This window comes from Erythrolamprus reginae, chromosome Z, assembly GCF_031021105.1.
Source record: "Erythrolamprus reginae isolate rEryReg1 chromosome Z, rEryReg1.hap1, whole genome shotgun sequence".
Taxonomy (NCBI): Eukaryota; Metazoa; Chordata; class Lepidosauria; order Squamata; family Dipsadidae; genus Erythrolamprus; species Erythrolamprus reginae.
In genome coordinates, this window is record NC_091963.1 from 31,862,458 (window position 1) to 31,889,665 (window position 27,208).

Genomic DNA, 27,208 nt, shown 5'->3' on the forward strand with positions numbered 1-27,208 from the left:
GTATGAAGGTCCCGGGTTCCTGGCTCCCAGTACTAAGATGCGTAAGCCACGCCCACAGCGTGGTAATAAAATTTTTGGTAGTTCTTCACTGGGTGCGGCCCTAGGTATGTGTGAGGTAGCGCAAGGGGCACACACAGGGTGGACTGCTGCCTGGACGGAGGGTAGGGAAAATGGAGCTCCACCCCAAAGCACCCAATTTGCACTGAAAGATGTTGAAAGAAAATGCGGGCATCCTTCATAAGTCACACCTACAGTGTGGTAGTAAAATTTTTGGTAGCCCTTCACATGGCATACACCTCCTTCTCCTCTCTCCCTCCCTCGCCAGCTAAGGCAGGACGAAAGAACCCGGCATTGGCTAATCGACAAGCTGCAAAGGGCGGGTGGGGGGTGGAGGGGGACGGGGGGATGCTTGACTCAAACCGCGGGGTTAGCTTCTGACAGGGTTTGAGAGCCGAGGTCCACCGCTGGCTCTCTAAGTATCAGGAGCAGGATACCTCCCGCCGTTGCTCTCTACGGTGAAGATCGCCTACCTATTCGGTGGACAATTTGTCATGGCTCAGGTCAGGGGATGACAATTCCTCCACCTCCCATTTCCTCTCCTACGCCATTCTCCTCCGCATGCCAAGAGGGCCAGCCAGCAGCTTCTATAGGCAGCTTCTCCTTCGGCGCCCGTGGAAGAAGTAGATCTCCAGAGGGTTAAAGTCAGTGAAGGACTACCAAAACTTTTACTACCACACTGTGGGCGTGGCTTATGCATTTTATTTCAACATCTTTCAGTGCAAATTGGGTGCTCTGGGGTGGAGCTCCGCAACTCCGCTGCGTCTCCCCCACCCCTCCGGGCAATAGCACACCCCGGGTTCAAGTGCACTTCTGGATGCCAACTTCAAATCTTTTGCTAGATTTTTTTTAAAGCAAGCAGAAGTAGAGCACTTCACATTGACTTGAATGAGAGCAGGGCGCCTGAGGAGGAGGGAAACACGTGCATGTAAGGAGGGGGGCTTTCCTGCTTCCTCGCCACACGGAACCTCTCACGGAAGCGTAGGATTTGCAGAAAATCCCGTTTGGGTGGATGTCTTCCAACTGCGTTGCAAAATGCAAAATGAAGTCAGACTGTTAAAGAAAGCCTTAACCCCGGGATAAAAAAAAATCCGTAGGTCAGGAGACCCCTGCCTTTAGAGGGAGCGCAGAGTCGAGGCTGTTCAACAAGACAGCCGCAAGAAAGTGGGCTTCGAGGGGAGGCCGAGGGGTTTTGTCTTTTCGAATGTTTACAGTATACAAAACTCGCAGCTTTTTGGCATCATTTTCCCTGAGGAATAAATCCAAGAAGGGCTATCTATGTGGTCGGAAGAGTCCACACCGACTTGAAGGCACATAATCAATCAATGGACTCACTGAAAAGGAAATTAAAGATGGTATCTGTGTAACATTTATAAAGGCGCCCCTCTAACCCACCACCCGCGCGTCCCCAGGTTTAAAAAAAATATCTTCGCATTATTTAATGTTAATGTTTCTGTTGGGATTGATAACCTGAATCGCACAATTCCCTGCCTTGAAACGCTAGGCTGATATTCTAAGAGTCCGTTCTTAGAAGTAACCCACAGAAATAATGGTGGCATTTGCTTTTGAATAAAGATGCTGAGAATTCATTTGAAGTACTGTATACTGTATTCAGGTTGATGTTCCAGAGGAGACTCCCAGTCTATTTTGGAGGACGTGTGAATAAGAGGTGCAACCAGGAAATTTATACCCTGTGGGATGCACATGATTCAGAGTTAAAAACATAATAATGAGAATAATCCAGCACAATCCATAACTGAGAACTCATTTAGCCCAGTTACATACCACCATGTTTTTTTTCCTATTTCCAGAAAAAAATGGAAATGAGGCTGGTTGGAGCACTGATGAGGTTCCATTAGCCCTATTATGACCATACAGACCAAGAATTGAGGCAGTTTGTAATTAAGAACATAAGAACATAAGAAGAGCCATGCTGAATCAGACCAAAGCCCAGCATTCTGCGTCACACAGTGGCCCATCAATTGTCCATGGGGATCTTTAGCAGAAAGAGAAGGCAAAACCCTCCCTTTCCCCTGACCCCCAACAAATGATACCCAAGGGAATCCTGTCTGCCTCTACCAACATAGAAGTGGCACTTGGACACCCATTTCAATAACTACCAGGGATACATTTGGCATCCATGAATATGTTTAATCCTTCCTTAAAGCTATCCAGACAGACAGCTGTCAGGACTTCTTCTGGAAGTCAATTCCATAAACAAATTACCTTCTGGATGAAGAAATATTTCCCTTTATTTCCCCTCACTTTCTTACCTATGAGTTTCAGGGAGTGCCCCCTCATCCTAGTATTGTGTGATAGAGAAAAGAATTTGTTTCTATCCCATGCATGATTTTAGACACTTCCATCAAGTCACCCCTTAAACACCTTAAACAGCTCCTCAAGGCTGAAGAGACCAAGGCGTTGCAATCTGGTTTCATAAGGGAGGTGCCCCATTTCCTTGATCATTCTTGTTGCCCTTTTTTGCTCCTGCAGTAATTGCTGCTGCAGTATCTCACCACTCTCAGGATAGCTGTTTTACCCCAAGTGCAGTAGTTGGTTTGTGTGAAATTTTATTGCTGGAGTCCTAGATTCTCTGCTTCTTCAATTGGTCAAACTTTGGAAGGTCCTGGGAAAAGTTTTGTCTATTTCACTGAAAGACCAGGTGTGCCAACCTCTGGCTACCCAAGTGAGTTGATAGCAGGTGGACAAGCAGGTGTATGTGTGTGTGTGGGGGGGATGAGTTCAAGAGATGTCGAGCAGCAGAGTTCAAGGCCTGGCCCCATCCACTTTTGCAGCTTTGAGTCGCTTAGATTTATTTGGCAGAGTTGATTGTGTGTGTGTGTGTGTGTGTGTTAATCTGAGCTGGATTCTAATACAAAATTTTAGCATCCGGCAATTCTTCTCTAACTGTCCTCCCCTGATCAGGTAAATTATATGCCTGGAAAGAAATTTCAGTCCAGGGGAAAATGGACACCCTTGTTTTGTCTTGAACAGACTTTAAATCCAATGTGGTCATATCTCTTAAGAATCCACACTGCAGCTTAACTAGTTCAACTAGATTTGCATGCAGGACTCTGGAAATTCTTAAGTTTAAGTCCACATGAAACAAATAATTGTTTTCAGGAGCCCCATCTTGGGCCATTAGTTTAGTCACCTAACCCTGGAACTGGAAGAATATAACAGGGTTTGCTTACCTACTAAACCTTGCTTGCATGACAACTTGTGATGCACTTGTGACTTGTGACGGCTTTAGAGCAGTGGTTCCCAACCTTTTTTTGGCCATGCCCCACCTAAGCATCTCTAAAATCCTGAGGCCTCCCTCCCTATGACATATAATTCTTATTATTCAAAATGTGAACTACTTATTTATTTAATTATTTTTATAATAACATATCAATAAAACATTCACACAACACATAACAGTGTGCTCAGTGTTCTAAGTGCCCACCAGCAAACAAGATTCATAACCCTCCACCAAAATGGGGGCATATTTTCTATATACCATTTTAACTCAAGAGCAATACTGTATATCTATTTACAAATTATAAAGTAATTCTAATTTATTCTTTATACCTTGGTCTCGAATTCTACTAACCACATGTCCTCTTACCTTATCCCATCCTCCCATCGGTTCCAAAATGTGAACTACTCATGCAGAGGAAGCCTAAAAGGCCATTAACTAGGTTTAAACAAGGTTCCAATTGCCCCCATTAAAAATGAAATTGCCCCCCCTGTGGGGTGTGGGTCCCGCGTTGGGAACCAGGGCTTTAGAGGTTGCATGAATATACAGGCCATACTTTGAGAACACCCCTATTCTTGTTTGTGAAAAAGTTGATGAGCCTTTTCTCCCAGATTCACTATTTGCTACCCAACAAGCAAAGTTATTCTGAGTCAGTTCCAGGCTACACTAACAGAAAACTGGTGCTCTCTTCTGAGAACCCTCTTCCTAGCTATTGCATTTGACAGTCTTATCTCCAATAGTAGTTAAATGTAAAAGATTTAATTTTCTGTCTTTGGAATAAGGAGGGTGGGGAAACTGTTTTTGTACTAGAATGGCTAAGCATCTTAAGGATCATAGGTTGGGGAAGAGATGAAGGGAACACTATGGGAATAGTGATACTAAACTAAAAATTTAATATCTTGTAATTTGAACACAAACCCAATTAGCTGGGTTCACACAATAATGTGCAAATGGGAAAATCACTGATGAGAGGCCATTCTCAAATTAAATAGAATAGAATTATTTTATTGGCCAATGTGATTGGACACACAAGGAATTTGCCATTGGTGCATATGCTCCCAGTGCACATAAAAGAAAATATAGATTTGTCAAGAATCACCTGGTACAACACTTAAGGACTGTCCTAGGGGTCAAATAAGCAATGAAGAAACAATCAATATTAATAAAAACCTTGGGATACAAGCAACAAGTTACAGTCATGCAGTCATAAGTGGGAAGAAATGGGTGATAGGGATGGTGAGAAATTGAAACCACTGCGTTGTAGTAATTAAGGTATTGTACTGGGGTAAAATTCAGCAGGTTCTGGAGAACCAGTAGTGGAAATTTTGTGTAGTTTGGAGAACCAGCAAACACCACCTCTGGCTTGACCCCCTGAGTGGGGTGGGAATGGAGATTTTTGCAATATCCTTCCCCCAGGAGTTGTGAGACAGTGGAGATTTTGCAGTATCCACCCCCTTCCACACCCACCAAGCCACGCCCAGAAATGGTGGGGGAAATTTTGAATTCCACCTCTGTATTGTACTATGCAAGTTCTGTTCATTCTTAGCCATAGAAGTGGCCTTGGTGACATTGAGACAATTGCTCTCATTTCTCAACCCTATCTACTCCACAAAATTGTGATGGTGAAAGGAAAAACGGTGTGTGTGTGTGTGTATGTGTGTGTGCAAAAGGCTGCTTCATGTTATTGGGGAAAATCATTAATCACATTATTTTTTTTGATGGGTTTAAAGAAATATAAAATGGATGAATAAATTCTGCAGTCAAAATAATTTCCACTGCTTGAAAACCAGTGACATATCAAAGACATGATGATACAGAAATGTCCAGCAAAATCAGCTCTACCATTTCCAGGCCGTGCCAGTACTTTTTTAGATTTCAAACACAAAGAAATGGAAATACTTCAGCCACTGGTCAGAGTAAAGAAGATGAATATGTGAGGACTTTTCCTAGATAAAATGAACATCACTTTTTTTAAAAGCCCAGAGGAACAAATGACATTTGGAAGCATCTCAAGCAGACATCATCCTGATTTCCTGGAAATGGAGGAGAACTGCAATAAATTAAGATTTCAGTTTACTGATGATATATATCCCAATATTTATCTTGTATGATTTGGTTCTTCTCTTTTTCACCTCTAATAATTTTGTGTATTTTTGTATATTAATTTAGATAATTTTTAAAAAGCTATAAAAAAGGGAGAAGCAGCCCAAACAGTCTTGCAAGATTATTACCCACTTCCAATAGTTTTTAAGCATTCTGGTGAGATCAGGTCTCCATAGTGGGGCAGCAGCCAAATGCTTGTAATGACGGAAGCTTCTATAGGTTCACCCATGCCCCATTTCCTTCCTTCCAAGACTTCCAAACCTCTTGTTAAAAGAGGGTAAGGCTGAAAATAAAATGTGAGCCCATTATTTTGAGAGCTAAAATTAAATTAAAGTAGGCTTGAATCCAATATTCATTTCTTCCGAGTAAGTGGTTTTGGTCTCCTTGACTTGTATTACCATGATCTGGGGTTATAGCCCCATCCCTAAAACATCCCACCCTTGCTTAGCATTTACACTTTATTTGACCAGCAGGTGTTTGCTTTGAATCGGATTGAGAGAGACAGACAGGAGCATTTTTTCCTAGTGTTGGAAATGACATTTGAAACGTAAAAACGTTCCACCGGTTTAGAAATCTGCGTTTTTCAAACATTTCAGGCCAAGACGGATCTGCTTCAAATGGTCTACTTTAGGCTCTAGCTAATTCACTTTCCCTCCCACTTTATTTCAGTATAAGGGGCAGCTATGGGAATGCGCTCTTCAGCAGTTTAGGAAGGAAGGAAGGAAGGAAGGAAGGAAGGAAGGAAGGAAGGAAGATTGGCAGCAGAGAAACAAGTACAAGTTCCAATGTACAAGAGAAGGGGAGGGGAGGGGTGGTGGTAGGAGAAGCGTAATTCTGCCTGGTCTCTCCGGACAGCTGTCCCTGACTATATTTGCTTGAGGAAAAGTTATGCGAACTTCCAAACTTGAAGGTTCCTTGCCTCTCTCAGAACTGCAGCTGAAGCAAAAAGAGTAACGAAGCCCTTCCTGTTTTTAAATTTTTCGGAGAGGTCTCGGGCCAACCCTTGGCAATTGACTGGGGCCTCTTTTCCCTGTGCTGCCAAGCAAAACGTTACTGGGACTTTTTTTCCGGAGAAAATCAGACAGGGCGCTAAGTAGAAGTTGAACTCTCCGCAACCGACACTACCCACTGTCTTTCGGTAGGGTGTAGGGACATCGTAACTCAGCCGTATCTCACTAGCGTGTGACAAATACAATTGTCTAACCTTTGGCAGATGCTGAGATGTTTTGGTTCACCCAAAGAATTCCTGCGTTTCCCAAAGACTTGTGCGAAGTCTTGGCTAGAATTCAGACACCACGCCAAGACGGACCAGGAATCTCTCTGGATCTATACATTTAACATGCATGGCTAAATATAGAAAGCATGACACCCACAGATAAGTTTAGTGTAAGTAATACACTATACACCACACTAAGGCACTTTTCGGTAATCTTGCTTTATTAATTAGCCGTCGTGAGCTCAGTCCGCTCAAGAGAATAAATTACAAAACCGCTGATAACAAACCGTAACAACCGGGTTCACACGAGGTGAGCTACAAAACTGCTGCGCAGACTCCGTGAATAGAGAGAGAGGGGGAGAAAGCAACTCACAAAACCATCCGCTCTAAACCCTGCGCGCTCGCCATCTGCGCCGGGAAACAGCATTTTTACATATTTAAATGTGGTTTTTAATGCAGTACTTTGATCTTCGGTTAGTGGTAGCGATTGGAGATCGTGTCTCTGGCAATGACCGCAGTGTTCTTGTCAAAACCGAGGAGAAGCGGTTGATCACCGCCAGAAACCGAAAGTAAACCGGGCGGAAGGCTGCTCGCGGGCCAAGCTTGCGATACGTAGTCCTTCCCCTGCAACTAGCGAAGCGAAGCGAACTGAAACCAGGTTCAGCCACTGACCCAGTCGGGGCTCTTAAAGGGAGCCTCCGAGGCTGCTCTCCAGCGTCCGTGATGGCTCGCCGCCAGGTCCGGAAACAAATTGCCAGTCGGCGTATGTCTTAAACAGCAAGCCGAAAACCCAATTAAGACGACGTATGTGGATGTGAACCAGTCAGTCCGGAGTTCAAGAGGATTGAATAAGCCTAAAGCCTAGGAAAATAGTTTTTCACCCAGTTTCCCATTTTTCTATGTCTTTATTCTGGGAGTGCTAATCCTGGCTTTAAACACTTGCCATCATTAAGGCTAAAATACGACATAGAACAGAACAGAACAGAATTCTTTATTGGACAAGTATGATTGCACACACAAAGAATTTGTCTTTGGTGCATATGCTCTCAGTGTACATAAAAGAAAAAGATGCATTTGTCAAGAACCATGTGGTGCAACGCTTAATGATTGTCATAGGGGTCAAATCAGCAATAAAGAAACAATCAATATTAATAAAAATCTTAGGATACAAGCAACAAGTTACAGTCATACAGTCCTAAGTGGGAGGAAAAGGGTGATAGGAATGATGAGAAAAAAATAGTAGAAATAGAAGTGCAGACTTAGTAAAACGTTTGACAGGGTTGAGGGAATTATTTGTTTAGTAGAGTGGTGGCGTTGGGTGGGTGGGGAGAACTGTTTTTGTGTCTAGTTGTCTTAGTGTGCAGTGCTCTGTAGAGTAGGAGTTGTGTCCAGGATGCGAGGGGGTCAGTATGACTCTTGCAGTATACAGGCCCTCAATGGAAGACATCAATGTATGTTCAACAAGAACCATAGTTTTCTTCTTGACTCCCTTCTGACCCTCAGGTTTTACATTCTTAACTCATTAAGAATTTTTAAGAACTGGAAAATTTACATTAACTTTATACACTCCTGTAGGCCCAATAAATTTTACCTTAATATGTGGTAGATCCTGAAATCCCACCCCACACTAAATGACTCTTGTTGGATTTTTTTTTAAAAAAAATGTAATCTGGTTTAAACTCCTGTTTTCCTTCTGACATTTTATACTATGGATTCCATATAGGACTATTAGTCATGGCTCTGCTGGCCACACTTTTTAATCCTGATGTTTTCCACAAAAATAATATCTGGAATTGATGTCCTTTAGTTGGAAAAATATTCTTCAGTTTTACTTTTATCTTGGTCATTGGCAAAAAGTTCAACTTCTGTTTCAAAATGGATAGCATCAGATTCTATGTTCTTCTCCTTGAATTAATCTCTCAAAACCGAGGAGACAGGCTTCAGGATCAAAATACAAACCAGGTTAAATCAAAGGATATTATAATTTCATTATAGTTAATGGCTGTTCCTCATTAGATTAAATTTTCATTCACCAAATAAAACCTTAGTTAATAGGGATCCCCATGCTTTCTCTCCCTAGATGTAAATAATGTTAAAAGAACTCTTTTTGTACCCCTAGTCGACATTGATATCCAGTGGTTATCTAGAAAAATCCCTGCAGGTTTTTAAAAATGGGATTTTAGAAGTGGTTTGTTATTGGTGCCTTCTGAGAGAAAGTTACTGTTTTAGTTGGCTTTGTGCCTATGGTGGGATTTTTAACTCATGGTATCTTGGTTTCCAACCTGATACCTTAGCCAAATTTCCGAGTAAATGAATAAAAAGGGAAGATACTATTATCACTATACATGTAGATAGTAAGAAAATTAAAGAGTGAACATTGAGAAGTAAACATGGTCTAACAACCATGAACTTGCAAACACTGTTCATTTTACTTACTCGACAAGTATCCAAATTTTGGAAGATTTAATTCTATAAATTAAATGTCTTCTTTTTATGTAATTAGGCAAGCAAATTACTTTCAAGGAACCCAGTTATGATTAACACTGAACAGTAAATTTAGCTGAAAAAATAAGCCTGCTCCCCAGGCAGAGTTTTAGCACTATAGTTTGTAGAACAAAGAATGCAATTAGGTTAGCAAGTGGCATAGCTTTTTTCCTGGAAGGGAGCAACTCACCTATGTAGGGATGAGATTCAAAGTGTCCTGTGTACGTGTAAAAATTTCCCTGCAAGTAGAAACACGGTATGTCCAAGAGAAAGCTATCTATGACAGTCTGATTTTTATATATGCAAAAATGTTCTCTATGTAATAATGCTTTTTGCTATTACATCAATATTTCAGATTTCGGAAAAAGAATAACAGGTGACCTTATTGCCATTACTTTAGTGTCCACTCACATAAAATTCCTCTCATTTAGAAAACAGTTGCCAAAGGGAAAGCATAGTGATTTTTTTTCTGCAACAGTGACAACCCCCCCCCCCCCAATAACACACATTTTGACCATTTATTTCCTTGGGGGGTGGGAAGAGAGGAGCGTCTCACTGTTTGAAAGTTTGCCAGGGATCATTTCCCTCTTTGGCTGCCCAAAATTATCATCAAAGGGACCAAGCATCCTGATGCACAACTCTCTTCCTAAGCACTCTTTTATTTGCAGCTATCAGATCATGGCCTGGATGCAGAAATCACATCTGTTTTATACTGATGTTAGAAATGTTTAAAAAAGTAAAAATAAGCAGATTTCCTCCATAATTTGTACTCAAGCAGATATGAACTCTTTATTTTTTTAAAATAATCAGAGTCCATGGTTTTGATGTTAGGAGATGTGTTTGAATGCAAATGCTTTCAAACTTGCTTCTGTAATTCTTAGAGGATAGTCAGGTCTACATAGCATTAAGTCTGATTGGCAACAACAAATGTAAATATAACGGTACAAATTTGTGTCAAAAATCATGTTAGACTAAAATGTGCCTGATTAGTCAATGGCTCACTGTACAGTGTTCCAATAGGAACACAACCAAACACTTTACTAAACACCAGCATTTTTAATTTAATAGATAATAAGTGCCACTACCTTCAAAGAGACAAATTGAGTTTAGTTTGCAACTTAATTCACTCTTTCATTTCACTGCGTTGAAATTAATGGTTTTTCTTTTGAGCCTGGGGAGATCTATTATGCATTTTATTAAAACCTGACAATTTCTCAGCAGGAGCCAGATAGACAAAAAACACACACTGTACATGGAAGAATTCTGGAGTCCCAAGATATATCCTGAGAATAAGAACAGATAGATGGTCAGATATCCATAAAAAGTTATCAATGCCTTATTTTCAGAATTTATTTGGGGAAGTGGATGAAGAGTTATTTTGCTGATTTTCAAAATAATAATAGAACCTAATTTATTGTGAATTTACCAGAATTATTCTGGTAGATCTGTTCTATAACAAATAAGGATAAAACTATCTTTTTCAGCTAAAACCCAGAGGTGAATTATTAAATTCAGTCAAATTTGAATTCACCATTGAAACAATTTTCACTGCTTAGAGAGATCTCCAATTGATTACAATTATTTTACTTCCACTTGTGATAAGGATAATCATAATCTGCACAATTATGTGTGTGTGTGTGTGTGTATGCAGTTGTGAATTTAGTGTGGCATGGTATCAAAATCTGCAACTTATTTTAGGGAGAATATTTTCAAAGTCTCTCAAGACAGTTCTATAGATACCTTAATTTCAGCAGATCTAATCTAGGAAAATGTTTCATTCTATCAGTAAATAATATTTATTTCCAAATACTGGTACATCAGAATTAACAGTCCTTGGTTACCAGTGATTATTTGCATCTGACACAGTACTTTGCTAACCAAACAACTTCTCTTTAAGAATACTGTACCACCTCAAGGCCTGGAAATACACTGCTCAAAAAAATAAAGGGAACACTCAAAGAACACATCCTAGATCTGAATGAATGAAATATTCTCATTGAATACTTTGTTCTGTACAAAGTTGAATGTGCTGACATGTGAAATTGATTGTCAATCAGTGTTGCTTCCTAAGTGGACAGTTTGATTTCACAGAAGTTTGATTGACTTGGAATTATATTGTGTTGTTTAAGTGTTCCCTTTATTTTTTTTGAGCAGTATATTTTCCTTCTTTTCAGAGGGCAAGAAAATCCAGGGACCCAAGGATTTGGCCTGCTTCCACCCACCCTATGCATCTAGTGATATGTTTGGAAACAAGTGACTTAAACAGGCAAAAACAAGCTGTTTGCCAAACCAGAAAGGATCTTCATTAGAGTATTCAAATTCTGGCTTCAGGACAAGAGAAGACCAATTATATGATTGCAGGGGAACACCAGAGTTTTGAGGGAGTCTGTGTGGTGATGAAAAGTGAAAGTGAGGAAGAGGCCTCATGATAATTACTAAGAGATTGGATTCTACACATACCCATAGTTGTCTCCAATGAGCAATCTTAGCATAGGATGAAGTGTAGTTTTAACAGGAGAAATAGGGGATGGCCAACAAATTAGATTTCACCTGCTAGACAAGTTGAGAAGTTCTTGGATTTAAGACTAATGAACTTCTCACAGCTCAGAAGATATTCATTTGGAGACTAACTTGGCTGGATTCATTGGAACCATGCAGACAAGAAACCTCCGTTTTAATTGTACAGTAGTTCTCAAATAATGGCATGTGACCTTATTGAAATAATTAATCATTAGAAGTGTGCTGTAGGTTTATCTTTATGAGATCTTTGTATGCTGCTCAAAAAAATAAAGGGAACACTCAAAGAACACATCCTAAATCCGAATGAATTAAATATTCTCATTGAATACTTTGTTCTGTACAAAGTTGAATGTGCACAACAGCATGTGACATTGGTTGTCAATCAGTGTTGCTGCCTAAGTGGACAGTTTGATTTCACAGAAGTTTGATTGACTTGGAATTATATTCTGTTGTTTAAGTGCTCCCTTTATTTTTTTGAGCAGTGTATTTGTAACTGATGCTCAATTGGATGCATATTATTCTGAGCTGCAATTATTACTCAGAAATCAGAGATATTACACAGAAGTAAGAGTATTTCCAACCAGATTAACTGAAAAGCAGTTTGCTACTAATACTATGGTGCCTGTGAAATGCCTTTCTGTGCAGAAGAAAGGTTATTTTATAGTGTTGGATTATGAGTTTTAAACATTCCCTTAAATTGCTTATCCTGTTTTGGTTAAGCCTATTGTATGAATATTTGTTCCACAAATTGTATTTTATGATTATTTGCAATAATGGAATATTTAATTTTATCTTCATGCCTTTCATTTCTTCAGTTTATGATTGTTTATTATTATTATTATTATTTTAATGTTTTGCATAACGCTGCTCTCCCAGAATAAAACACAATAACGTGCCAAATAACCTGATGGAGATGTGGGTGCACGCCGCACATCTTTATTAAGCAAACTACAGACCAACATAGTTCAACATATTAACCTGGTCTGTGCGGGTGTGGGCTCAAATGCCTTTTCAGCTGCAACCGGGAATGGGGGAAAAGCAATACTCATAAAAAAGAAATCAGAGAGGCTCCGTCCTTTGGCATAGCGTAAAAATTATCAATCAAAAACACTCTAAGGCCGCGGCCGCTCGGGACAGCAGCGCAGCGCAGCGCCGTATTCCGAAGGAAGCGAAGTTAGCCAGAAAGCAGCGCATGCGCACTCCCCGTCACAGAGAACGCGGCGTGACGTTGTACACTAAGTCTTGCGGCTGCGGGGCCTTTAAATTAGTTGGTACGCTGCGTGGTTGCTGATTCGCTTAGCAGCAAAAAGGAAAAGGCTTTGGAGGAGACAGTTGCAAAGGTTATTTTGTTCTGCTTGCTTCAAGTTCTCCTTTCTGCGGCTATTTCGAGTCGAGGGCGGCGGGCAGCGGCGCTATTCTCTGGCCTCTAAGCAGAGAGAGTCCGCGGCGCATGGCTTGAACTCTGCACCGTGCCCAGATTGCGCACTTTTTATTGTTACCTCCGAAATCCTAGGCAGACTTCCCCAGAGAACCCCGAACTGGAATCTCTGCCAAATAGACGTGCACACGAACCTCACGGTGTGGCCTGGGTGATGCTTTGTACTTTGGGGAAACTTCTTCTCTTTTCAGGCCCTGGAGGCCGATCCTCCACGTCAGTGTTTCCCAGTGTTTGGCAACTTGAAGATATTTGGACTTCAACTCCCAGAATTCCCCAGCCAGCGAATGCTAGCTGGGGAATTCTGGGAGTTGAAGTCCAGATATCTTAGAGTTGCCAAGGTTGGGAAACACTGCTCCACGCGACACCGCCTCTTTCGCTGCTTTCCCAGAAAGTCCCAAACTCCCGAAAAGTTTGCTCGCCGTGCGGTAAACCGCCCCGATATTAAGTGGGAGGCTTTGACTTCTGTCGGCCCGCTTGGCAGAAAATTACAGGTTGTTCGAAGACTGCGGCTTGGAAAAATCTGGCGGCCGTTCAGTTGGAATAGGCAGTTCTGCTGCCGCAAGTTCAACCCCGGGAAAAGTCAAGTGCGTTGATTTAAGAGCTGCAGTTGCGTTACTGCGCAAACTTGAGTTTCACTCACATGCAAAGCCTTGCCTAACCCTCGAAGTGCCGGTTGGTTGCAGACCTTACATCTGGCCAACTCTGTATAAGATTGGTACTTTTAACATCCTTAGTTAGAAAATAACTTTACACTTTGTTCTCCTCCTTTTCCTGGGATTATTTCCTCATTAGTTTGGGCCGTATTACACTTCTCCTGTACCAAAGACTGCCACACAAGGTTTCTTTTTAAGGAGCAAAAGAAATCAGTACCAGTAGCAGGAGGTCTAGAAGGAAAGGGATTCCTTGGTGTTCCATAAAGAATGGTGGAAAATACAAAGGATCTGCACCAGTTCCTCTGGGCTGGGTTTGCACATTGCACTGGGCCATAAGGTGGTTGGTTTGACTTAGCTTATGCATTCAGCCAGAGTGGTTTATGTAACATTAAGGAAACCACTTCTACTCACCAAGGCATTTTGAAGCTGGAACTCAACTATTGCCTGCTGCTGCTCACACACCCTTTCAAGCATATGCAGCATGGAATTCCACCTGGTTGGCAAATCGCAGATGAGGCGGTGGGTGGGAAGGCCAAAGTTCCTCTGCAGGGAAGATAGGCAAGCATCAGCAGGGTAGGAATGGTGAAAGTGTGTGTGCACCGCACACACTTTATTCAGCAGCGCTGAGATGTCTGGATAATAGGCCAGGAATTTCTGCACCACCAATTTGAGCACATGCACATTACATCTTTACATTGGAAAAAGAATCCAAGCCCCATTTATGTCTATCAAAATATATTTGTAATTATCACTAGACATCCTACAAATAGAGATTGATTGTACCTTCCTTCATTAGGAAGAGTATAGCCCCGAGTCTACGGAGAGGGGCGGCATACAAATCTAATAAATAATAATAATAATAATAATAATAATAATAATAATAATAATAATAATGATGATGTGTTAGCGTGTGGTAACCAAAATCTAACCAAAAGATGCTATTCAACTTGGTTACAGTATTATTCATTAAGCAATAGAAGAGATGCTGAGAATTAAGGTTTTCTTATTAGGAGCAGGAAAGAGGGGCATAAAGAATCACTTAAAAAAAATAATCCTGCTTCTTTGTAGAATAATAGCTTAAAGCTAAGTGCAAGGGGAGTGGGTCCTGCTAAGCTAAGGTGGTATAGTGGCAGGTGTTGAATAGGAGTGGGGGATTTGGGGCCAGTCATTGTCGGTCCAAGTGACTTTTGGGGCTGTTGCAGAACCTCATTTCAGAAAAAGAGTAACCTTAGTCCTTACAGCTGCTGGAAGAAAGGGAAGGAACAAAACACACAATTAAAAATTTAAGGATGGTTAAATCTCAGCAGAAAAAGCGATTATAGAGTACAAGCCCGATCTATTAGAAGTATTGAAGTTCCAGCACTCTTGGTCTTGGGGACCATGGCCGTCTTAGAGTACACTTATAATATAATCAAAGACAGAACATCGACCAGATGAAGCAAACAGCTGTTTTTTCATCAAATGCTCGCGTGGAAGTTTTGCACAAACACTTCGCGTGACATTGCTCATTTAAAACGTCTGCTTTGCGAGAAATGGAGCGAGTTGGAAGACAGGGCCACTTAATTGTTAACCAGAGGAATGCTTGACGGACCTTTGAATGGAATGGAGCCTTTCGGGATGGTTACTTCAGCAGCACAAAGCTTGTCTTCTCCGGGACTTACCCCGAAAAAAGAGATGGGTTGAACGTTCAAGGAGCAAAATTAACTGCCCTCACCCTGCCTCGAGCCTCATCTCAAAGAAGGCAAAAGCGCGCGCGCGGCGCCTCCAACGAGCCTCGGAGGATTCGGGGCAGCTGTTGCCGTTACATCAAGTCCTCCACCGCCCCGTGTGCGTCCCTCGGACGGGCCTCGGCCCCAGGCGCAAGCCGACGGGCAGAACCGGTGCGCGGTGTCGCGATGTCACAATAAGGCGCAGGCCGCAGCCTCTCTCCCGCCCCTTTGATGGCGCCTGCTTCCGTTTGGTTACCAAGGAGAAGGATACACACCGCAGCCCAAACTGAAAAGGCTCCGTGGACGAGGAGAGCGCTGCTAACTGCAAGAATCTTGTAGAAGTTTGCCCGGGGGCGCTGCCCACATCTCAGAAGGGAAGAGGCGTAGGGAAAGAGCGGGGCGAAAAGTCCTGAAAACACCGCCAAAGCCGGCATCCCAAAGCGTACGCGAGGGAACTCTCAGGAAGAAGGATGAGTCAGAGGCAGGTCTTGCAAGGTATTTAAATACGGAGCATTTGTAGCTGGACTCCCTGATTGTTGTTTTTAAGCGAGTGAATTATAGTGCCCTGAAAAGTGTGTGTGTGTATTGTGTGTGTATTGTGTGTGCGTGTATGAGTGTAAGATAATTCAGAAGTGTGCCATTCCATGTCACATTGTGTTCCGGATAGTTGCCCTCAAAGAGATCAGGAAGACAAAAGCTAAATTTGATTTTATTTAAATTATATTTCGTATTATAACTCTTCAATCATCTTTCACTTCTGAGGAATTGATTCCTTGGGGCCACTCCTAGCACATTGAAAATTATAACGGGAGCAAATTATAAAGGCCACTAGGGAGGCCTGTAGATTTTATAGTCCTCACCCAAAGGTTTCAAATAGAATGTGATATGACATCTTATATGGTGTAATAATATTCAATTATATATGTGTGAATACATGTTTACATATATTTATTATGTGCCATTATTGACTCATAGGAAGGAGGGGACTGCTGCCTGGACGGGGGAACGCAGTGGTAGCGAAAATGGAGCTCCACCCCAGAGCACCCAATTTGCACTGAAAGATGAAAGAAAACACAGGGCATCCTGCATAAGCCACGCCCACAGTGTGGTAGTAAAAATTTGGTAGCCCTTCACTGCTCATAGGTACCATATAGTTAGGCCTTATCAAGGATTATCTGTGTCCATTGATACCAGGGTTTCAATATTTGAAGGTCTGCCACAAAAGAAAACCTATTTTCCAAGGCACCAGAAGACAAGACAAGAAACAATGGGTGGAAGTTAACCAAGGAGATAAGCAACCTAAATTAAGGAGAAACTTCCTATCAGTGAGAACAATTAACCAGTGGAACAGCTTGCCTTCAAAAGTTTAAGAAGAGACTGCATAGTCTCTTGTCTGAAATGGTAAAGGATTAAGTTCCTTCCTACTCTATTATTCTGTATCCAGACCTGGTGCCTATAGCGTACAAATTGCTGTTGTAATTGAGTCTGTCTGCCTTGCTGCTAGTTATTCTTTTTCCTTCCATCTTTATTAGTAGTATGGACTTCTCAAGAGAAGTAAGTACTGCATAATGGGTCCAAGATATGATTAGAACATGTTTATATGTGTCTAAATCAGTGGTTCTCAACCTCAGGGTCAGGACCCTTTTGGGGGTCGAACCACCGTTTCACAGGGGTCACCTAAGACCTTGAAAAAAACCAAATGTCCCATGGTATTAGGAACTACAGCTTCTATTCTGGCACTTTGGAAGCAGTGAAGGGGCTGCAATTTTTTTTTACTACCACACCGTGGGTGTGGCTTATTTTGTGGGTGTGGCTTGCCAGCCATGTGACCAGGTGGGAGTGACTTGATCATGTGACCTGGGGTGGTTTAAAGGTCATGTGACTGGCTTAAAGGGGGCCAACTTGACGTCACTCACCTCAAAGATTTGGGTTGGGGTGCCTGAACCCCCTCGCCTCAAAGAGATACAATTTCCCTACTATTACTGAACATTCTAAATATATTCTTTAATTCTATGTATACGTTTACATACATATTACACACAGGCACACAAAAATATACATTATCTACTATATAAACTGTATGTGTATGTACACATACACACACACACACACATGCACAGCTCTTCTAAAATTATACGCACTCAACCTCATTTATTGCAATAGGAAAAACATACCCAGAGCTCAGAAGGGGAAAAAAAGAACAAAATTCAAAATTTTTCTACTGGTTCTGTGCAACTGACCAAAATTTTTCTACCAATTCTGCGTACCTGACCGTACCCATAGGAGCCCATCACTCCTTGGAACATATTTTTACAATCCAACCTATCAGGTGTTTACAGTGGGAATGTCTCTCTGACCTTCCTGCCAATCAGCTTCAAGCTCTGTTGGGAGAATTGGCGCTAAACTTATGGTTGGGGGTCACCACAACATGAGGAACTGTATTAAGGAGTCGCGGCATTATAAAGGTTGTGAACCACTGGTACAAATGAAAACATATAGAACAAATTGAGCCAGAATTTTCATTGATTGATTTATTTGGTCTATTGATTGTCATGTGAAGATTTGTTTTCCCCCAAAAAAAGTTTAAAAGATTAATATTCTGCCCTGATTCTTTGAAGTGCAATATTTCTTCAGTTGATTATCACAGGGAAAACTATTACCTGTATGGTTTTGCTGTTTGTAGATTTTGACATATTCTGACATCTGAATATTTTCCGCAAAAGCTGCAATGCAATTTTACCAAGTACAGTATATAGTGTTATTTCTTGTTTGCTTATTTCTTTCCTGTTGACAAATCCTAACAAGTAGAAGCTATTCAGTAATTCGTTGTCAGTTCTAAATGCTGTTCTTGATGCCTCTAATTTGATCTTTATTATATTTAAGCACATTTTTTACTGTGCTCCTTGACTTCCATTACTAGAGCTTATTATTTTACAGAACAAATACTTATGTTAATTATATAAAGCAAATACTACATCTTGTTTCTTCTTCCCCACCCCCATGCTATCATTTATTTTTCAGTGTTAAGGTGTCATTTCCCTGTTCATGCAGCATTTAACCTTTTGAAATTTGTCATTCTTTTTCATGCATACAAATCCAAATAATAAATAAATAAATAGATCATAACAAAGGAAGATAACATAACATGTTATGATTTTTTGTGAGTGCTTCTAAATTGTTTGTTGAAATGTACTTATTCCACTTTCTTTCTTGTTTGCAGTCTTTGAGCAATATCAAAAAGCCAGAACACAGTTTGTCCAGACAGTTGCAGAACTTGCTACTAGGCCCCAAAATATAGAGACTCTCCAGAATGCAGGTAAACAACTTAAAACCCACCTCTGCCGCCAGGCATGGGGGAATTGAGATCCTCTTTCCCCCTAGGCCTTTACAATTCTATGCATGGTATGTATGTATGTATGTTTGGTTTTTATATTAATAGATTTTGAATCATCAATACCAAATTACTATTGTACACTGTTTTATTGTCGCTGTTAGCCGCCCCGAGTCTCTGGAGAGGGGCGGCATACAAATCCAATAAAATAAATAAATAAATAAATAAATACCTACACACACATATATATAATAGCAAAAAGGCTAAAAATAATAAATACTGTATATTTATACATTAAAATTCCCTTGTATATTTGCTTTCTAAAACTACTCAAATAAATTGTTAAATATGTTAAAGATAATATGGATCAATTTTAGACAACGAAAGACAGAATAGAAGTGAGTAACAATTCACAGTCTAGTGCTCAGACTTTCTGACAGAAGTAGCCAACATTGGAAGCACAGAAATATAATCTGGTTAGATTTAATCATATGTTAAGGTTGACCTAATTCCATATTAGCATTTTGATGTATTTTTACTGGTAGTTTCTTTAAATGTCAATTACTAAGTTGCTATATTAAAAAAAAATAGATTAGCAATGTTATATTTTTGGTTGTACTTTACATAAATTTCTAGGTATAGTTTATCAATGATAAATTTAAGTGTAAAAAAATCAAACTGACGAAATTATTAGCCCCAGAAATAATGCATCAACTTGAAACATCTAACACCATATTTTTTAGGGATTCTATCAAATGCACAATATAATTATTACAAATTGAACATTCTTCAAAATGTTAAACATTAAAAAATCATTAAGTTATTACCTTTAATTATATATGTTACATGTAAGTCCTATACATTGCTTATAAAATTTATGAAAAATCTATGGATGATTTATTTTAATATTGCTATTTTCAATTTTAATCATGAAGAATAAATTCTGATGAGGATATGCAGGATTAGGTGGTAATCCTGTAAGTATTTACATATGGAAAAATAATTTTCATTGAATTCATAACAATACATTTTATAAAAATTAACAAATAGAGATATAGATATATATATATATTGTATTTCCAAAAGTACATTTTGTGATATTGGAAAAATGAACTTGGACTTTGATTTCTTTTTCTTATTTTTATATCCCTTCTGGTAGATCATACTTAGCAAGTGAAGTTGTGTTGCACCAAATATCAGCTCTGTTAAATAATTATTTAAGAATATCATTTTTTCAAGCCCTCTCCCTTAAGAGAATAAACTTAACAATTGTTGAATCTGAATATGGAAATGCTAGGGAGAAGGAAAGTAATATAGCAGAGTGATCTTTGAAAAAAAAATTGAGTTACATTTTAACAAGATTGGACTAATGATTAGTTCTTCAGTATTTTTAGTAGTGTTGTATACTGTCACTTTTTATTTATTTCTAGAAAGAAATCACTTATCCTAATTACAAAGGTTCTTTTAATATGGAATTTCATTTCAAGCTTATCCTGAAGCCCCTATGCATTTAGTTTTTTAGCCACAAAATATAGGCCTAGCACCAAGATATAACAGCGAAAAATTTAGTTACAGAAACAAGGTATGGATAACTTAATTTTTTAAACAATATAAGAAGGATGTAAAATGCTTCTTATATAGGAACCTCTCCAGGTTCCTAGGAGGTCAGTAAGGGGCGTGCATAAGTGCACTAGTGTGCCTTCCATCCCCTGTCCAATTGTTTCTCCTTTATCTCCTTTATCATTTCTTCCTTTCATATATCTTCTCTATTTTTATATCTTTTCTTCTATCCTTTTCTTTATATATATTACTACTTGTCTATTCTCTTCAATGTGTATTGTGTATTGGACAAACCAACCAACCAACCAACCAACCAACCAACCAACCAACCAACCAACCAACCAACCAACCAACCAACCAACCAACCAATAAATAAATAAAGCAGCATTTCTATTTTATCAGAAAATACTATGGAGTGGGGGGAAATCCTTGTTCATATATTAAAATTGCAAGTTTAGAACCAAACTAAATTGCATATGAATTGCATTAGAAGCAATTGGATCTTTATAGATAAACTTTCATGTTGACTTCTGTTTGATCTAGTTCTAAGCCTGTTCATGTCTACTCAGATGCAAAACCTTCTGATTTCAATGTGGTAAACTCTTAGGTAAGTGGCGAAGGATTTCAATCATTCTGGATATAACCCAGAGCATTATAAACCTTATTTATAAAATTTTGTACTGTGTATTCCTATGTTCTTGTGATACAGTGGTATCAGTATAGATATTGGATTATAAATATTAATTTACTGCTTCTATTAAAAATATAAATTTTCATAGCTTTAACATATATCCGAGTTCTAAGAACCAGTTCTAAAAACCAGTAGCTCTGCCCACCCGCCTGGGACGCCTCTGTGCATGCGCGTTAACTGGTAATAAAGGGTTTTAGAACCCACTACTGATATCTCCCATTGCTCATAAACCATAGTAACTGATCAGTAATTTTATACAATTTTAAAAGAAATTTAAATTTATAAATAGAAATTTATAAAAGAAATTTATAAAGAATTCCAATTACAGTATATACAAACTGACACAGGAGGCTAAGGCCACTGCCTTACAAGGTAAAGCCCAGGTTCAAATCCCAGTAAGGGTATGGCTACCTGATGAGGGCAAATAAGCCCAAAATAGATCTATAGTAGTTTCTCTACCTTTTCATTATCAGAAAAAATATACATACATACATATATACATATACATACACGCACACGTACACACACACATACATACATATATAGAATAGAATAGAATTATTTATTGGCCAAGTGTGATTGGACACACAACGAATTTGTCTTTGGTGCATATGCTCTCACTGTACATAAAAGAAAAAGATACATTTGTCAAGAATTGTGAAGTACAACACTTAATGGTTCTCATAGGGCTTAAATAGGCAATGAGGAAACAATCAATATTAATACAAATCTTAAGGATACAAGCAACAAGTTACAGTGATACAGTCATATGCGGGAGGAAATGGGTGATAGGAATGATGAGAAAAAACTAGTAGTAATAGAAGGCATTGGACCAGAGTACCTCCGGAACCGCCTGCTACCGCACGAATCCCAGCGACCGATAAGGTCCTACAGAGTTGGCCTTCTCCAGGTCCCATCGACTAAACAATGTCGTCTGGCGGGCCCCAGGGGAAGAGCCTTCTCTGTGGCGGCCCCAGCTCTCTGGAATCAACTCCCCCCGGAGATTAGAACTGCTCTCACCCTCCTTGTCTTTTGTAAACCACTCAAGACCCACCTATACCGCCAGGCATGGGGGATTTGAGTGGCTCCTTATAATTTATGTTTGGTATGTATGTGTTGTCTGGTTTTAATATGATAGGGTTTTAGTTATTTCTTTTAATATTAGATTTGTGCCATTATAATATTGTTTTTATCATTGTTGTGAGCCACCCCGAGTCTTCGGAGGGGGCGGCATACAAATCTAATAAATTATTATTATTATTATTATTATTATTATTATTTGCAGAATTAGTAAATAGTTTGACAATGTTGAGAGAATTATTTGTTTAGCAGAGTGATGGCATTTGGGAAAAAACTGTTGTTGTGTCTAGTTGTCTTGGTGTTCAGTGCTCTGTAGTGACGTTTTGAGGGTAGGAGTTGAAACAGTTTATGTCCAGGATGTGAGAGGTCAGTAAATATTTTCACTGCCCTCTTTTTGACTCGCACAGTATACAGATCCTCAATGGAAGGCAGGTTGGCAGCAATTGTTTTTTCTGCAGTTCTGATTAGTCTCTGAAGTCTGTGTCGGTCTTGTTGGGTTGCAGAACCAATCTAGACAATTATAGAAGTGCAGATTACAGACTCAATAATTCCTCTGTAGAACTGTATCAGAAGCTCCTATATATACATACTTTATATACGCACACACAATTATACACAAACACATTCTTCATTGTATTGGATGAAGTCACATAGGTCCTGTCTGTTGAAAGTATGTGAAGAATTCAATAAATCCTTTCAATGCTGTAGGATTTTATTTGTCATGAAACAAACTTCAATAAATTGCAAAAGTTATCACTGTTGATCTGGAGGGATGACGGTCCTCCTTTATTATGTGTAAGTGATAACTTCCATTGTGGCAATCATTTTCTTCTGGGGCCAGAAATCACATTTTTTTAAACTTATCACCCTTAGGGCTAGAAAGTTTAAAAATTATGGTAATAATGATTTCAGCCTCTGATTCAAGATTGAACAATTACAGGGATTGAAGAATATCTTTAGGAGAAGAAGACAAATATCCAGAAGTGAGAATCTGAAGAGGCTTCTGACCAGAATCTTTAGGAGTTTGAAAATGCTCCATCCAAATCCATTCCTCTTTAAATTTTGTTGATTCTTATCTACTGCCAATTTAATGCTGACTGTTAATTAACTAAATTCCTAGTTTTGACTTGTGCAATAAATCTTCTTAATTGGAATTTAATGTATGGTCCTAAGTCTTTCTGGTGAGAATGCCTAGCATCACACAAAATAACTTGTTATAAAGGGTTCTAGATTGGCTCAGAGCAAAGCACCAAGACTCATTAGAGCAGTGTTTTTCAACCAGTGTGCCGCGAGACATGGTCAGGTGTGCTGCGAAGCTCAGAAAGAGAAAGAAAACAAGAGAAAGAGAGAAAGAGAAAGAGAAAGAGAGAAAGAAAGAGCAAGAGAGAAAGAAAACAAGAGAGAAAGCAAGAGAGAAAGAGAACAAGAGAGAAAGAGAACAAGAGAGAGAAAGCAAGCAAGAGAGAAAGAGAACAAGAGAGAAAGCAAGCAAGAGAGAGAAAGCAAGCAAGAGAGAGAAAGAAAGCAAGAGAGAAAGAGAACAAGAGAGAAAGAAAGCAAGAGAGAGAGCAAGAAAGAAAGAAAGCAAGAGAGAGAGAGAGGGAGGGAAGGTGGGAGAGAGAAAGACATAGAGGGAGGTAGGGAGGTAGAGAGAAAGAGAGCAAAAAAGAGGAAAAGAAGGAAGAGAGAAAAAAAGAGGAAGGGATAGAAAAAGGGAGAGAGAAATAGAGCGAAAGGGAGGAAGAGAGAGAATTTTTTTGTCAAAACTTTTTTTAGCCCCCCCCCCCCCCAACTGTGCCCCATGGTTTTGTAAATGTAAAAAATGTGCTGTGGCTCAAAAAAGGTTGAAAATCACTGCATTAGAGAACAGAACGGAACATAAATTTGAGGTAATGGAAATAAACATTGATCATGAGTGGCCCTCAGTTGCAGTGCCATTAAGGCCAGACTAGATTGTGCAAAAAGCTGGGGTGGATTGGCACAAGTTTATGGAGGGTCTGCGCTAAGAGACCATCAGGCTCATGGTGCAGGAATTCAGAGACAGCAGGGTGGATGGCTAAAGTATAGGTAGTTCTTGTTTAATTACCACTACTGTGACTAGCAACCTGTTCATTAAGGGAAATAGTCACTTAGTGAAATTGTGACTATTTTTATGATCTTACTTCAGTCATAAATATACAGATTGGTTGCAACATTTTTCACCACCAAATGGTCATTAAATAAGGCAGTTGGTAAATGAGAATTATCTTTATAGGGATGAACCAGGCCAAGCCAACCATACAACTGTTAAAATAATTCAGCACTAAAGCAAAAAAAAAGAGAAAAAGAACTGAAGCCAACCTTGTATGGGTTTTCAGTGTAGCAACTTTTTCAAATAGAAGCTATGTGTGTAAAGGGAATATTAACTTATCAGTCTTTCAGAAGGTTGAATCATAACTTTGTGGTAGTAAATAAATATTGCCCCTGAACTGTCATAAAACAAATAAAGAAATTTTCCAGCTGACTAGTTATAGCGTATGTGGTCTTGTGGATGCAGAAGTAGAGAATGCATGGGATTCCCCAGCCCCACTCATATGCTCGTGACAGAAACTAGTGTTTGATTTTCCATCTAGGAGAGAGGATATGTTGTGCCACCAATTCCCACCTTGACATTACCACAGGTTACACTCTATGTGGGAGCAGCACTTGCCAGTCTCAATGCTGACGTGAATTTAGGCTTGCGGCTTTGCTTTGTCTATAAGTATGCTTTCCTGACATCTCAAAGGTAGGCAGAAACCTGTTCATTACAGCTAAATTTATTTAAGAAAATTTATATGGCCCCCTGTCACTGTCAGTGACTCTTATAAAAATTAAAACTCCCAGTATACAAACTGGAGGCTGTTGGGGCCTGGATGGGTGTCAACAAACTCAAACTCAACCCAGACAAGACGGAGTGGCTGTGGGTCTTGCCTCCCAAGGACAATTCCATCTGTCTGTCCATTACCCTGGGGGGAGAATCATTGACCCCCTCAGAGAGGGTTCGCAACTTGGGCGTCCTCCTCAATCCACAGCTCATATTAGAGAAACATCTTTCAGCTGTGGCGAGGGGGGCATTCGCCCAGGTTCGGCTGGTGCACCAGTTGTGACCCTATTTGGGCCGGTAGTCACTGCTCACAGTCACTCATGCCCTCATCACCTTGTGGCTCGACTACTGTAACACTCTCAACATGGGGCTACCTTTGAAAAGTGTTCGGAAACTTCAGATCGTGCAGAATGCAGCTGCGAGAGCAATCATGGGCTTCCCTAGGTATGCCCATGTTACACCAACACTCCGCAGTCTGCATTGGTTTCTGATCAGTTTCTGGTCACAATTCAGTGTTGGTTATGACCTATAAAGGCCTTCATGGCACCAGACCAGATTATCTCAGGGACCGCCTTCTGCCGCACGAATCCCAGAGACCAGTTAGGACCCAGGGGAAGAGCCTCCTCTGTGGCGGCCCCGGCCCTCTGGAACCAGCTCCCCCCAGAGTTTAGAATTGCCCCAACCCTCCTTGCCTTTCGTAAGCTACTTAAAACCCACCTCTGCCTCCAGGCATGGGGGAATTGAGATACTCTTTCCCCCTAGGCCTTTACAATTTTATGCATGGTATGTCTGTATGTATGTTTGGTTTTTATAATAATGGGTTATTCATTGTTTTTAGTATTGGATTATTATTGTATGCTGTCTTGTTATTGCTGTTAGCCGCCCCGAGTCTCCGGAGAGGGGCGGCATACAAATCCAATAAATAATAATAATAATAATAATAATAATAATAATAATAATAATAATATCCCCTCCATCCCACATTAATATTCTTTCCTTCCATCTTAAGGATGCAGGTGCAGGGCTCTGAATTCATATCTAAGCTCTTATATGGTTGGTGGAAAGGTGGGGGCAGGATAAGCTTTTTCATAGCATTTCTGAGATTTTAGCAGGGAATTTGTCCGTCACATTTTTTTATTTCTGCCTGGCTGTGATTGATGTACTGTTGTTGCATTTATTGTTTTTAAACCTTTGATTCATAAGAACGTATTTTGTGTGATAGTTCAACTCTGGTGGTTTGCTCTCAATATGTATGATTATGGACAGCGGGTGACCAGACCTTGGATAAATTGCTTTGGGAAACAAGTTACGAATTCCTTGTGAACTGCTCAACTTTGTTTTGCTAGTATGGTTCAGTTGGTATAGTCTTGCTTGCATTTGTTAATTAATTGTTAACTAAAATAATAATTTGTCTTGTACAATTAACACAAAGGCTTTCGATAGCCTTTCATAGAGATTTCAGAAGTCTCCAACTGTAGAAACTGCAGTATCAGAGGGATACTGTACATTAAACAGTGATGGCATAAGATTGAGCCTGATGGAGAGAGTTGAGATGGAGAGGCTTACGGAGCTGGGTCCAGGAGATTGTCAACGCTTCTTTGGGGAGGGGGTCCTTTCCGGCTCCATACAAGGAGGGACTTGTGTGCCCCCTCCTCAAGAAGCCTTCCCTGGATCCAGCCGTCCTTAATAATTATCGTCCAGTCTCCAATCTTCCCTTTATGGGGAAGTTTGTTGAGAAGGTGGTGGCGCTCCAGCTCCAGCTCCAGCGGTCCTTGGAAGAAGCCAATTATCTAGGCCCTCAACAGTTGGGTTTCAGGCCCGGTTACAGCATGGAAATTGCTTTGGTCGCGTTGATGGATGATCTCTGGTGGGCCCAGGACAGGGGTTTATCCTCTGCCCTGGTGCTTCTTGACTTCTCAGCGGCTTTCGATACCATCGACTATGGTATCCTTCTGCGCCAGAGTGGGAGGCACTGTTCTTCAGTGGTTCTCTTCCAATCTCTCCGGTCAGTCGCAGTTGGTGTTAGTGGGGGGGGTCAGAGGTCGACCTCTAGGTCTCTCCCTTGTGGGGTGCCCCGGGTCAGTCCTCTCCCCCCTACTATTTAACATCTACATGAAACTGCTGGGTGAGATCATCCAAGGGCATGGAGTGACGTATCATCAGTATGCCGATGATACCCAGCTGTACATCTCCACCCCATGTCCAGTCAACGAAGCAGTGGAAGTGATGTGCTGGTGTCTGGAGGCTGTTGGGGTCTGGATGGGTGTCAACAGACTCAAACTC

The 27,208-nt window shown here is 40.3% G+C and overlaps 1 protein-coding gene and 1 long non-coding RNA gene across 4 annotated transcripts in view; one reads left to right on the forward strand and one right to left on the reverse strand.

Annotated features, from left to right (window-relative positions):
* Window positions 1–9,291: 9,291 nt before the first annotated feature.
* Window positions 9,292–15,636, reverse strand: LOC139153758 (uncharacterized). The gene is made up of 3 exons (XR_011556883.1): window positions 15,427–15,636; window positions 14,124–14,255; window positions 9,292–9,340 (listed from the first exon to the last, which is right to left on the reverse strand). It is a non-coding gene; the product is annotated as an uncharacterized lncRNA (long non-coding RNA).
* The window catches only part of SPAG6 (sperm associated antigen 6), a 72,694-nt gene continuing 60,515 nt past the window's right edge, over window positions 15,030–27,208 (forward strand). Inside the window, exons 1-3 of one of the 3 annotated variants that reach the window (XM_070728117.1) lie at window positions 15,231–15,916; window positions 18,642–18,737; window positions 20,856–20,919. Coding sequence is in view for 2 of the 3 variants with exons in the window: in XM_070728116.1 (XP_070584217.1) it covers window positions 15,892–15,916; window positions 18,642–18,737 (121 nt within the window). In the remaining variant the exon portion in view is untranslated. Of the gene's footprint in view, window positions 15,917–18,641; window positions 18,738–20,855; window positions 20,920–27,208 lie in introns of all 3 variants that reach the window. The other 2 variants (XM_070728116.1, XM_070728118.1) reach the window with 2 other exon arrangements.